At 46.1% G+C, this 13,503-nt stretch overlaps 1 protein-coding gene across 4 annotated transcripts in view; it reads right to left on the minus strand.

The window, feature by feature from the left end:
• The window catches only part of FAT3 (FAT atypical cadherin 3), a 662,573-nt gene that overhangs the window by 43,149 nt on the left and 605,921 nt on the right, over positions 1 to 13,503 (minus strand). For all 4 annotated transcript variants that reach the window (XM_032295797.1, XM_032295795.1, XM_032295796.1 and 1 more), the window contains one exon: positions 10,203 to 11,001. In XM_032295797.1, the coding sequence (XP_032151688.1) occupies positions 10,203 to 11,001 (799 nt within the window). The remainder of the gene's footprint in view (positions 1 to 10,202; positions 11,002 to 13,503) is intronic.

Consider the following 13,503-nt stretch of genomic DNA (forward strand, 5'->3'; position numbering starts at 1 on the left):
CCTTGCACTCTTCGAAGCCCAGAAGCCCCGCCTGCTGCCCCTGCAGGCTCGGAAGTGCCTCCTCCTGCTCCCTGGTCTCTCCCCACTTCCAGCACCCACTCCAGTTTTGAAGCAAAGTTGTGGCCAAACCCGGGTGCTGTCACAAGCTGGGTGTATGTGGATTCAGGGTGGTGCTGAAAAGCCAGCGCCCCCGCCACCTCAGGCCCCTCTGAACTTTGTGCATAGATGAGCATAGGAGGGAGGCTGAGGGGGTGTGGAGGGTGGCTCAGCGTAGGCCTGCAGGCGCCCCTCAACATGAACAGCTTGGGCACCATGTATGACATGTTGATGGTGGTAGGAGGCAGATGGGCTCCAGGGCAAAAAAGGGCAGGGCTCCAGGGCAAAAAAGGGCAGGTCCCCAGTGAAGCCCCACCTTCAAGCCAGGGATGATCTGAAACCTGGAGGCGGGGCTATGAGTTCAGATAGTCCATGAACTTACAGTGCTTTTTCTGGGTCTGCCCTTGGCCACCCACAGACCAATCAGCATGCACTCCGTCTCTTCTGAGATCATAAAAACCCTGGATCCTGCCAGACTCCAGTAGACATTCAGACTACCAGCTGCAGAGAGGAGCTACCCACTGTGGGTCACCTCTGCGCTGAGAGCTGGATACTCCTTGGGACACCCTGCTTACGGTAAGGAGCTACCCACTGTGGGTCTCCTGAGAGCTGTTCTGTTGCTCAGTGCAGCTCCTCTCCACTTTGCTCAACTTACAGTTGTCTGTGTACCTTATTCTTTCTCGACACAGGAAAAGAACTCGGGACCTGGTGAATGGTGGGACTGAAAGAGCTGTAACACAAACAGGACTGAAAAATACCTCCCCTGCTCTCCACGTTGTGGGCAACGAGAAGGAGAGAAGAGCTGCAGCTCTTCAGAGACCAGACTTAGGGGCTCCCCAAGCCAGGGCTATGGCACTCTTTTTGAGGCTCTGTGGTTCCTGGTGTCTCCGAGCTTCTTGGCACCACTGCATTCTGCACATCCAGATGTGGGTGCCTGTAACAGAAGCCGTGTGTGGTACATCTGGTCCAGCTGAAGCTTCACATGGAGCTGGTATCTGTGCTGGCACCTGGAGCTGTCTGCGCTGCCACAGCAGCGGGTGTACCTGGCTATGCACAGGGGCCAAACCCGGTGCTCACTCATGTTGCCAGCATGCCTGGCTGTGTGCAGCGACCCACATACCCTCACTACTCCACGCCTGGCTTGCTGTTGGCAGGTGTGAGATCTGGACCAGTAGTGTGAGCTGAGTATAGCCCACTGGGCTAAGCGGGCAGAAGAAGCCCAGTGGGTGTGAGAAATACTCAGGTGGAAGGCACCACCAGCCATAGAGGTTTTTGGCTGGAGAAGCAACACCCCAAGGATCTTGTGACAACAGAGCTGCTTACTTTCTCACCCAGGTCTCCTGTTTTGGATTGAAGCACAGAGCTACCTAGACCAGCAACTGGAGCTCCGCTTCGTAGCTTTTCCTTATTTTATTCTGTCATAACCCATAGCATGTCACATCGCTACATAATCAAATCATGGTTATTAATTAATGCATTATGTTAGATTCAGGTCGCACTGTGAAAACTGCAGCTTAAGGATGTGTAAAAAACATGCAAATATAAATAAGTACATTCTAAAATGAATATCAATATAAATATCATATAACGAGTATTTACATTCATTTCAGCAGCAATGACTTTGTTAGGTTGCTTTGCTTTCTGTTTTTAACAGGTTCTTTAGGATTAAAGGAACAGTTTTTGGCAAGGGATATACCTTTTTATGTGTTAAAAAATCCTCTGGGGACTCCTCTGAGTTCCAGCCTGAAAATGCTCAGCCGTAAACATTTGGGTTCTGGCTGCTGTTGTCTGTTTGCTCTGGTCATGGGCCCACTCTCTTGTGGCTCAAGGAAGTATGAAGACAGATTAGAATCTGCAGGCCAGTGTAAATGTCACATCCTCCTTTGCAGGGGACAGATGTGATCATATGTGCAAACTGAAGTGTATGCCTAGCAAAATCTTTTGAGGAATCTATTTTTCAGTAACTAAAAGTAAGTATTACCCCTATCCAATATTGCAGTTCTTTCTTCTCTATGAACTATTGAAAAAAATCTCATTCTGAAATATATCTTGTCAGAGGGACTTAACCTTTGTATGCCAACCCTGAACAATGTTATGTGCCCCTTGGTTGCAGATAGACCCATGTCAGGGTCCAGGAAACAATTTTTTGAGGATAGCAACCCTCTTACCATCCAACCCCTAAATCCTTTATCTAAATAAAATCTAGTAAGCTTTAAAAGAATGCTGAAGGGTTAACTTGCTTTTAGAAATCATGTTTCTGTCATCCCTTTTTCAGGAAGTGTATGCACCTGTTATTGTTAAGAGCCTTAAAGATCTTCTCTTTGGTGGCTGTCAGTGCTCCCTCAGCTCCAGAGTACCAGTTTAGAGAAGGCAGTGTCAACTTCTGCTGGCTTCTGGGAGAAAGTTTATCTTACTAGCTATCACGAAGTAATGCAATTTTAATTAACTTGTGCTGTGTTTGGTGACAGCTTGGGGGATGTGGGCTTATAGACCGACATGCTCTGCATCTCAGACATCCATCAATTTGGTACCACGGTAAGCACCAAGGGAGAAGGGTTCCACTTCATCAAACCAGCTGATGTCGTTTATGGTATGTCAGGGCAGGATCAGACATGTTTAGCTTCTTTCACAACATAATCCCCCATTCCCAGTTTCTCTTGGGAAGGTGGGGTAGTAAAATAGGAAAAGATACTGCATCGCCAAGCTGCAGACCTGGGTTTGGCCCCTGCTAGTTTCTTTATTTAGTCGCTGAGTGGCCTTGAACTACTCGCTTGTCTTTTCTAGGTCTCAATTTCCTTTTCTGAAAAATCACGATCATTTTTTTTTTTCCATACAGAGTCTTTCTCTGTCACCTAGGCTGGAGTGCAATGGCACGATTTCAGCTCCATGAAACCTCCGCCTTCTGGGTTCAAGCAGTTCTCCGGCCTCAGCCCCCTGAGTAGCTGGAATTACAGGTGAGTGTTTTTGCATTTTAGTAGAGACGGGGTTTTACCACGTTAGTCAGGCTGGTCTCGAACTCCTGACCTCATGATCTGCTTGCCTTGGCCTCACAAAGTGCTGGGATTACAGGTGTGAGCCACTGTACCGGGCTGATAATCATTTTTTATAGTGCTGTGAGAATGAAATGGGCTAGTGTATGTAAAAGCAACTTGTAAAGAAAATAAAAACAAATTACTATGGGGTCTCAAAACTGGAAACACTAACTTGACTCAGCAACATGGCAGAGACCTGAACTCAGGTATAACCTTTCCCTTGCTGTCTTTCTTTTGGTCAGATTCATGATTTGTAAGTCGACAGTAGATGATAGGAAATACAAAATACGGTGTGCACTGGAGGCACAGAATAAGACCTGGCGCTTGTTACTCATCTGTGTCACAGGGACCTGCAGCTGTGTTGACCCCTTCACCACCTCCTCCACCTCAGGTGCAGGTGCTCTTTTCATGCACCTTCTCTACCAGGAGAAATGCACACACCATGTGACCATTCCCTGAAAGGTGTTCTCTGCCTTCTGATTTTTTGCTCAGGTGGATATTTAGGTCCCTTTCTATAGAGGTGACAACAGGCAATTCACTTGAGCAGAAGGCTTAGAGATTTGGAACATGCAGGGAGGAGAGGCGTGATGCTCTGGATGTTTAAAAAGGTTTCACTACCATATTTATGACTCTCCTCTGCTCTCTCCCCAGCATTCCCACAGCCTTCTGGATTAAGTCTCTGCTTTTAGCCAATACATCAGTATCTAGCTGTGATTATTATGCTGCCACTTTAAGTTGATTCAACCTCTTGATTTATGTTGCTGCCTCATTACATTGAATAATCCAATAACTAACAGTAAACATTCCATGCCCTGAATTCACGTGCTTGACCAACATGACACATCCTGGCAAATGCCACATAAGTCAAAAAGCTCCCTTCTTAATTCATGGCCTGCAAGAAGTTTTTAAAAAAAGGAAGTCTCAACTTTGATGGCATTTCTTATGGTTTTCTCGGAAGCAGAGTCATCCAGAATGGTGTTTGCTTGACTCAGCCATATTTTCTGTACGATTTCACTAGAGGCCAAGCGCAATTTCATTCAAGACCTCTTCACTGGGGCAGCTGTGTATGGATAGAATATAGGAAGGAATATGCATACACTGAGAAGCTGGTATCGCCACAAGGGTGGGGACCTCTACACCTCTCCTGGCACTGTGGGACTCATGCATACTAGAGATGAGGGATCTGCAGAGGTGTATTTCTAATGAATGAAAAATAGACACTTCCCAGTTTGTAGGGAGTTAACTTGTTAAGATTAATGGACAACAGTGAGGGTTACTCAAAGCCACTGGAAATGGCTCTCTCCTCAGAAGATTAGCATTAACAAACCCCAGCCAGATTGCAAACCCAATTTCAGATTCTTCTGTGTCATATAAAAACACATCACTTTGGGAGGCTGAGGTGGGCCGGGCAGATCACCTCAGGTCAGGAGTTTGAGATCAGCCTGACCAACATGGAGAAACCCTGTCCCTACTAAAAAATACGAAATTGGATGGGTGTGGTGGCGCATGCCTGTAGTCCCAGCTACTCAGGAGGCTGAGGTAGGAGAATTGCTTGAACCCAGGAGGCGGAGGTTGCAGTGAGCAGAGATTAAGCCACTGCGCCTCAGCCTGGGTAACAAGAGCAAAACTCTGTCTCAAAACAAAACAAACAAAATCACCATGTTTTAAGTGTCTTACTGGCTCGCAGAAGACGTCATCCTTTTGTTTTACGGCGCACATTAGAAGTGCAGTGGTCGCCTGACAGCAGGCCTGCTTTACCTGTCCTACTCTGTTCTTCCCAAGGGTTGTCCTGACTTCTTAGCATCCACCCCACTGAGCTTTCTCAGATTTGCCCAATGCACGATGCTGTTTCATGCTCCATGGGAATGAGGATCACATCAGCCTCTTTTACCACTGTATCTCCAGCACCCTACCCAGGGCCTGGTGCAAAATAGTATTAAGTGCTGAGAGGATTAGTAAACAAAAGGATGCTTAAAATGCATCCTCTACCTGGCAAAGACTTACTATGACATGGTTCATTGCTTCCAATGCCTTTCTTGTACTCCTCCAAGCAGAGCTGGTAACTCCCTCCTTTATGCTTCCTCCGTGACCCAATAACACCATCTATAACTCTTTATAGCACATATTTGTTTACAGCCAAGGAGCAAAGGAACTTCTTGTGTTTGGCTACAAAGAGGATTCAAAGGGTCATAACCACTATCCTTTGTTATCCAGAGGGCAGCTTGTAGAAGCAGGGTTAGCCACATTGGGACTGTGTGGCTCTGAGGGATACATCTGAATGATGTGACAAGGTGAGAGGTTCTGGTGTATTATAAGGCAGAAGATCATCTCAGGGCTGCCTTGCGAGCTCCCAGCACTGGTGCTCGAACCTTGGCCAAAATACTATGATGAGAATATAAAAAATAGGTTGTCTGTTGTGGGTGGGAGGTTGCATTAGGAAACTTCAGAGTTCCTTTTAAATCTGCAGAGGTGGTAAGGCGCTGTGGTTAAAAAGTCTCTACTAAAAATACAAAAAATTAGCTGGGCATGGTGTGCGTGCCTGTAATCCCAGCGACTCAGGAGGCTGAGGCAGGAGAATTGCCTGAACCCAGGAGGCGGAAGTTGCGGTGAGCCGATATTGCGCCATTGCACTCCAGCCTGGGTAACAAGAGCAAAACTCCGTCTCAAAAAAGAAAAAAAAAAAAAAAGTGCTTTGAATAGGAGGGTCAAGGATGAATCCTGGCTCTGCCATTTACTTGCTCTGTGATTTTGAGTGAGTCAGATTTTGGTTTCCTTAATTTTAGAAAAAAATTCAGGAGACCTACGCTTTAGGGTTATAGTAAGAGTTAAATGCAATTACATGCATGTGAAAACAGCACGGGAACTGGTAATGGCTTGATAAATGTTCTGTTCTGTCTGTCCCTGCCTTGATCTATGCACTGAATTGCACACCAGTTCTCACCTCCATGCCTTGGCTCTTAGGCCCTTTGGTTTGGAATTCCCCTGTCCTGGTCATCTAGATAATTCTAGGCATCCTTTCAGACCTTGCTCAGGTTGCAGCACCTCCAGTGGTTCCTCTTTACCCTCTGAGCAAACCCTATGACAGTGCCATCCTCTACTGGCGGAGGGCAGGGCTGCTGTCTGACTCATTTCTGTACCACACAAGGCTTCACCCATGGCAAACACTCCATTTCATTTGGAGCACTAGGTTCCATTCTATATTCCACATCTGAATAAAGACTTGACAAATCAGGCATCCACTTCTTCCAACACACCCATAAACACACTGGTCGTAAACTCTGGCGGTCTCACTGGCAGTCCATCCTCCTGGACAAGTGTGTCCTCTTTGATGCATTTAAAAATCTAATATATAAATACAATTTTTCAAAAATGGACAATCAGCAAGACCCCATAGAGTGCCCTGACACCCTTTCCTCTTGCATATCCCCTATATAGGCCCAAGGACATCTATCATCCTCAATTCATTTAAGTTGGTGTCAGGCTTTCTTACTGAAGTGATGATGTTCACTGTACCTCTGAAGTTCACCAGGAGCCACCTCACAACATCTGACCTTTGTATCTCTTGAAGTTTGGTGCAGACATGATGCTTGATGGTAGCTGGAGTCTAATGAGCTTATTTGGCACTAAAATTCAAGTCTCCTTTCATTTTGTTAAAACAACTCAGCATTTTGGTTCAAGATGCTAATGATGATAATTGGACCAAAAAAAAAAGTCTGCATGAGAAAAAGGTGAGCTGGAAGTTGGAAGGAGGATATATTGAGGCCAAATTTATTTTGGGAAATAAATTCATTAGATGGGAAAGTCCATCTAATGAATCTGCTGACCTCCTAGAGTAAAGAGAAGAGCAGACAATACTAGTTGCGTGTGATGGTGTGTGCGTGTGTATACGTGTGCGTGTGTATATGTGTGCATGTGTATGTTTGGGTGGAACTTACTGAATTCAATTACTTCTCCTTTCCAATAAATGAGAAAATGCCTAATGCTTATTTAACAATTCATGGCTGTATTTTTACTTGAAAGATGATTCTAGAAGTGAGAAAGCTATTGCTATTACAACAAAGAGCCTGTTCCCAAACCTGGAAAAAACTTTTCCCTCTTTATCTTGCTCTGTGATTTCTCAAAGTTTCATTTCCTGACCAGCAACATTAGAGTCACTCGGGCTACATGTGTAGAATCCTACGCTCCACCCAAACTGTCCATATCTAAGTGTGGGGCTCAGAAATGGGCATTTAGTAAGCCCCATGCACACAGGAGTCTGAGAGAACTTCTGCCTTACTGCGATTGTATTGTGAGGCTGGCAATCCATCTGATAGGAAAATTGGGTTATGGTCACGAATTGCTTAATGATGGGGATATATTGAGAACTGCATCATTAGCCTGTTTCGTCATTGTGCAAACATCAGAGTGCACTTGCACAGACCTAGATAGCACAGTCTACTATGCACCCAGGCTATACAGTACAGCCTGGGGCTCCTAGGCTACAGACCTGTATAGCTTGCTACTATATTAAACACTGCAATTGTACCACAATGGTAAGTATTTGCGTATCTAAACAAATCTAAGCATAGAAAAGGCATAATAAAAATATAGTATTATAATCTTATGGGACTACCACTGTATACATGGACCCTTGTTGACGAAACATTGCTATGCCATGCATGACTGTATTTGAGTATTCTTATACAGTATATAGCACTGAGGTGATTGTTCACATTTAGAAAGGAAGAGTCCCTGTTCTTAAGATGCAGATAATAAAGTAGCGGCCCAAGAGGACTCTTGTGTGATTCAGCATGCTACTCTCATCAGCTGTATGGCCCTAGGCAAGGCACAAAGCTACACATCTATAAAACGGAGAGTATCATATATCACCTGCTGAAGACAAGACTGGGCTAGATGACCTTTGGAGCTCCTTTACCACTAAAATCTAGAATTTCATTTTATAGCTTAATTATAAGAGTGACGTGAGGGTGAGAAAAGGCTGAGAGCCCGGCCTGACTCTGCAAAGCTCTTGAGCAAATGCTGGATTTTCAAACTCAGAAGGCCTCCTCTTGGGATGGGTAGGTCTGACTCACAAAACCTGGCATTTTAGGTTTACTGGGAGTAGAAAGGTCTATGGAGACTAGAGAACAGGGGTCCTAGGCAGAGATATCACCTTGAAACATACTACATTTAAGACATCAGTGTCTTACATAAAACAGAGCAAGTCCCTCTATCTCCAACAAAAACCACTCGTCTAAATCTTCCTTATAAAGAATTCTGCAAAATCTGTCCCCCATTCCCCACCTGAGTCTTTTTGATGAGCTCATCCCTAAGACCAGGCACATTGGTGGTCTCTGTGTACAGATACACAGACAGCTTTCCTTTGGCCGCAGGAGGGATTCTGTCTCTTCTATGCCCTAGCATTTCCTGTAGCACTGTTACAGCAAGTAGGTGCTTGCAAGCTGACTTTACAATTGTCAGCTCCTAAGGGCAGGAATTGTATCTTTTTTACTTTGAAACTTTAGTGCCTAGGACATTGCTGCCTTCACAGATTTTTTTTTTTTTTTTTTTTTTGCAGAAATAAGTGAGTTCTCACAGCACAAGGATTAATTAGCTGGTATAGTTTCTCCTTCAGGGTCTGCCCTGTCCTGTCCTAAACCCCTTTTGAACCCTGGTGTAAATCACCGCATACAGACTTTAGCAGAGCTTTGGGGTATAAATCAGTTTACCAACAAAGGAAATCTAGGTGAGGCCCAGACAGCTGGCATTCATAAATTCTGCATGTTGGTGACATCTGCCAGAAATGCATTTGACCTAGCAAGCATGCTTTGAGATACTTTGCAGCTAATTTACATATTAAACAAGTCTGGACATCCCTGCTTCTACCTGATGAAATCACAAACAATTCACTGGATACCACAGAGAGCAGCTGGGCACACTGACGGGCTGCTTGGAGGCTGTCAAAGCATCTCTCAGAGGGAGTTATGACCCCAGGGCCTCCCCGTGATGAGCTCATTCTCCAAACTGCAACCAAGAACTTTCCACAAGGGAAGAGGCCAGGGGCTCTGCCTGTCCCCAGTTACCTAAAGGATGTTTTACAAATGCCTCCCTTCTGGCCATGGTCCCTTTGGACCATATTCACACTGGCTAGAAAAACACTGGCTGCAATTTCCTTAGAAGAGGGCAGTGAATTTACGGCTCCACATGTCAGGCAGAGGAAAAAGAGAGAGCAATGCTTCTCATCGATCACTATGGGCATGTGACTCTGTGCAGCTATGGCCTTTGACCAGTAAAGGTCAAGGTTCAATGGCTCCAGTTACATCAACAAACACGAACCATTCCTTCCCTGTCACTCTGAGGGCTGAATCCATCCCTTGACTGTGCTCCTGGGCATCTGGCCCCTCTTTCTCACTGAAGCAAATCGAACTGCCCTTACCCTTGGCAACAGCTTCCTCACTGGTTTCCCTGCCTCTGCCTGGCCTCCTCTAATCCATTCCCCTCTGCAGCCAGCACACCCTCTGTGAAAGACAAATCTGATCCTGCCACTTCTTCACTTCTCATCAGGCAATGGCTCTCACTGCCTTGGGATAATTTCTAAATTCTTCATCCTGGCTAACGGCCCTTGTGTGATCACTGGGCCTGCTCTCAAGTATTCTTTCACATCCCAGCCCTGCTTCAATGTTTCCTCTGGCTTCTTGTAGCCAGAGGAAAGCTCTTTCGATCCCCAGTGTAGGTTCCTCTTATGCCCCTTGCCTAGGTTTTCTCCCTCTTTCCCTCCGCTAATGCCTACTAGATCCTCTTCTCTACCTAGAGGATACTCCCTTTGGGAAACTCCCCCATTGGCCGGGTCTTCCACAGGACTTTGTACATTTCTTGACAATATGTATCATAGGATTGCCTGTTTTTCTGTGCTTCTCCCTGAGCCACAGCTGCATGGGACTGTACCCCCTGTAGCCCTAGCATCTATCATGGGTTTGGGGCACACAGTAAGTGATCACTTAATATTTAGTTGAATGAATGACTGAATGCAGGCATGCTGGAATGGTAAGCCTACAATCTCAGGAGATGGGAGGGAACACTCAAAACAGCACTCACCATTGCAGGTGCAGCGTACATTCCGGTAGAAACGCGGACACACAAAGCTGATGCGAGCCGTGCTGTAGGTCATGAGAGCATGGGAATCCAGTGACAAGCCTTGCTCGCAATGCTGCTCCTGACAGTCCAGCCCTGAGCAGTTCTTCTCCAGGATGGCCGAGATGCGCATGATGTTCTCCAAGTGTCTTCTGGCATTGGACAGCTTCTGGATCAGGTAGGCTGGCTTATAGAACTCGCTGCTGTGCATCTCCACTGCAAAAAGCATGTCTAGCTGGTTGGTGCCCGCCACGGGCTGGATGCTGATGATGCGCAGACTGTCCTGCTTCTGGGTGAGGACCGCGTTCCGCAAGGTGCGTCGGAACCCGTGCATGTGAAGCCCCACAAAGTCCTCAGGGGACACATTCTCAAAGCGGATGGTGACCGTGTTCTGTAGCATCTCATGCACCAGCTGCTCCACATGCACGACCACATCAATGGGCACCTGGAAGCGACCATCACTCACAGACACATTCAGGACATACTTGCCACTGTCCAGGCCTCCCAGGGCAATGATTTTCCCATCGTGACTGTTCACTTTAAACAAGCTTTTCTGCTCCGATTTCAGGGCAAACGTAAGCACGTCATACATGTCTTGGTCTGTGGCATGAATCTTCCCAATGACCCCACCAGGAAAGTCATCCTCCATGGTGACAATGAAAATTTCCAGGGGAATGGCCGTGGGCTTGTGGATGCTTTCCTCAATGACTCGCACGCGGATGTAGGTATGAGAAACTTGCTGCGGTTTGCCTGAATCCTTTGCCTAAAACAGCCAAGAGGTGAAAAGGCAACAAATGAAGGAAACTAATCATGATAATTTTTTTGAAAACCCTCAGAAGACGTTTGTACCTTTTACATTGGCGTCTTCCTTCATCCCCTGCCACTATTCTGAAAAATGCTCAGCATGTGCATTTAAGTAAGAGGAGTGATTTATCGCCTTCCATCCCCATCTGTACACTGTTACGGTAATAAAATGTATCAACATAATAAAGGCAGCTGGGGTGAATACAGGAGGACAGAGGGCTACAAGACTCAACATGCCCACAACAGGCTGGTCTTGTTTGAGTTTGATGCAGCAGCTGCAGGGGAAACCTCTTAAAGTGGTCTTTCCACTGGAGGAGAAATTTTTGTTTTCTGCTGGATTATTTCCTTTTGACTGGACCCAGATAGCACCTTTCTGCATAATTCAAATGGGACTTATATCATGGTAAGGTTTCAAATAAAATATACACTGCAAATAAAAGCTAGGTGGCTTGATAAAAACCTTTTTCTCTTCTTTCCTTGTGTAAGTATTGACAGAACAGCCACTCTGGCAACAGGTCTTTACTGAACACCCATTGCATGCAAGGTGGAGGTATTCAGTGGTGCAGGGCTTCAGGAAAAGGGCCGATTCCCTTGGGCTGGGTTTTTGGGGCAGGTAATGAACATGTGGAGCTGCAGTGAACCCTGCAGACCAGGTGGGATCTGGGGAGAGAGATGTCCTTGTATGTGGAAGGCAGTGAAAGAGCAGGTGCCTGGGCATCACACGGACCTGAGTTTGAATCTTGTCTCTGTCACTCACTACACATCTGGCTTTGAGTGTATTACTTCTCTAAGCTTCAATTTTTGTATTTTTAATATGAGTAAAATGGTAGCATGTACTTCACAGGGTCCTTGCACTGTGGGGATTAAAAGAGAGAGTCATTGCCAAGCACTAAACCCACGGCTAATCCACAGACACACTTAGTACATGATGGTTCATGTGATTGTGATTTTTGTTTACTTGTTTTGTTTATTTAGAGACAGGGTCTTTCTCTGCCACCCAGGCTGGAGTGCAGTGGTGGGTACAATCACAGCTCACTGTAGCCTTGACCTCCTGAGCTCAAATGATCCTCCCACCTCAGCCTCCTGAGTAGCTGTGTCTAGCAGTGTGCAGCACTACACCAGGCTACTTTTTGTTTTTGTTTTTATAGAGATGAGGTCTATGTTGCCAAGGCTGGTCTTGAACCCCTGAGCACAAGCAATCCCCTGCCTTGGCCTACCAAAGTACTGGGATTACAGGTGTGAGCTACCATGTCCACCTGTTATGTTGATTACTGCCATCATCACATGCTTTATTTGATGGATGATGTGAACAAGAGATGCTACGAATTAATATTCACGGAAGAGGGGATAACTTTGGCAAATTAGATTCAACTTGAAGTCAAACCGTGGAGTGCATCAAAGGAGAGTGATCAGTTTAGACTTTATAGGTCAGAGGTTGCCCATTCATATGTCAGAGGCCAGAAGAAAGAAAGGTATGACACTGGCCGGGCGTGGTGGCTCATGCCTGTAATCCCAGCACTTTGGGAGGCCGAGGCAGGCGGAGCACAAGGTCAAGAGATCAAGACCATCCTGGCCGACATGGTGAAACCCCGTCTTTACTAAAAAATACAAAAATTAGCTGTGTGTGGTGGCGTGTGCCTATAGTCTCACCTACTCAGGAGGCTGAGGCAGGAGAACTGCTTGAACCTGGGAAGCGGAGGTTGCAGTGAGCCAAGATCGTGCCACTGCTGGGTATAAGGTGACAGAGGAATGGGCCTGTGGCCAGAGAAGGACTGGAGAGTGGTGCCTGCCAAAAGGTCCTAAAATTCAAAATCTGAGTGTCTGGGGCTGAATTTAGACCAGCTCCTGTAGGGCCTAAGTTTTCAAACACTAGGAAACCAACAGAGTTTTGGTTTAGGGCAGTGATCAGCAAACATTTTCTATAAAAGATAAGACAATAAATATTTTCAGCTTGTGGGTTATACATCCTCTATCACAACATAGCCACGCTGTCCTATGCATAGAAGGAGTCACGAAGCATATGTAAATGAATGAGGCTGTGTGCCAAGAAACTTTATTGCTAAAAACAGGCTGAGGGCAGGATGTGGCCCAAGGGCTGTAGCTTCCTGGTCCCTGATTAAGGGGAATGACATAATCTAAGTGGAATAATTAATATGGGAGGGGTGAAGGGTTGGGTCAAAAGAGAATGAGGCTGAAGCCAGAGGAAGCACCCAGGAGGCTCCTGCCACAGTAGCATGATGACGGGGCTGTGCAGAATACAGTGAGGCAGTGGCAAGGGGAATGTGACTGATGCACACGGGGACAGTCAAAAGTCTTCAGGACTCAGTATGGTGGTTTCAGGGACTAGGGCGAGAGAGCCTTTTACAAAGATTCTAAAACCTGAGATGTGAAATCTGCTCCATATCTGGAAAGGATAGGCAAACTGTCCTAGTTTCTGTGAGAAGGCACTGAAAATCTCTCC

Source organism: Sapajus apella, unplaced genomic scaffold, assembly GCF_009761245.1.
Source record: "Sapajus apella isolate SASKATOON/1434 unplaced genomic scaffold, GSC_monkey_1.0 scaffold34, whole genome shotgun sequence".
NCBI lineage: Eukaryota > Metazoa > Chordata > Mammalia > Primates > Cebidae > Sapajus > Sapajus apella.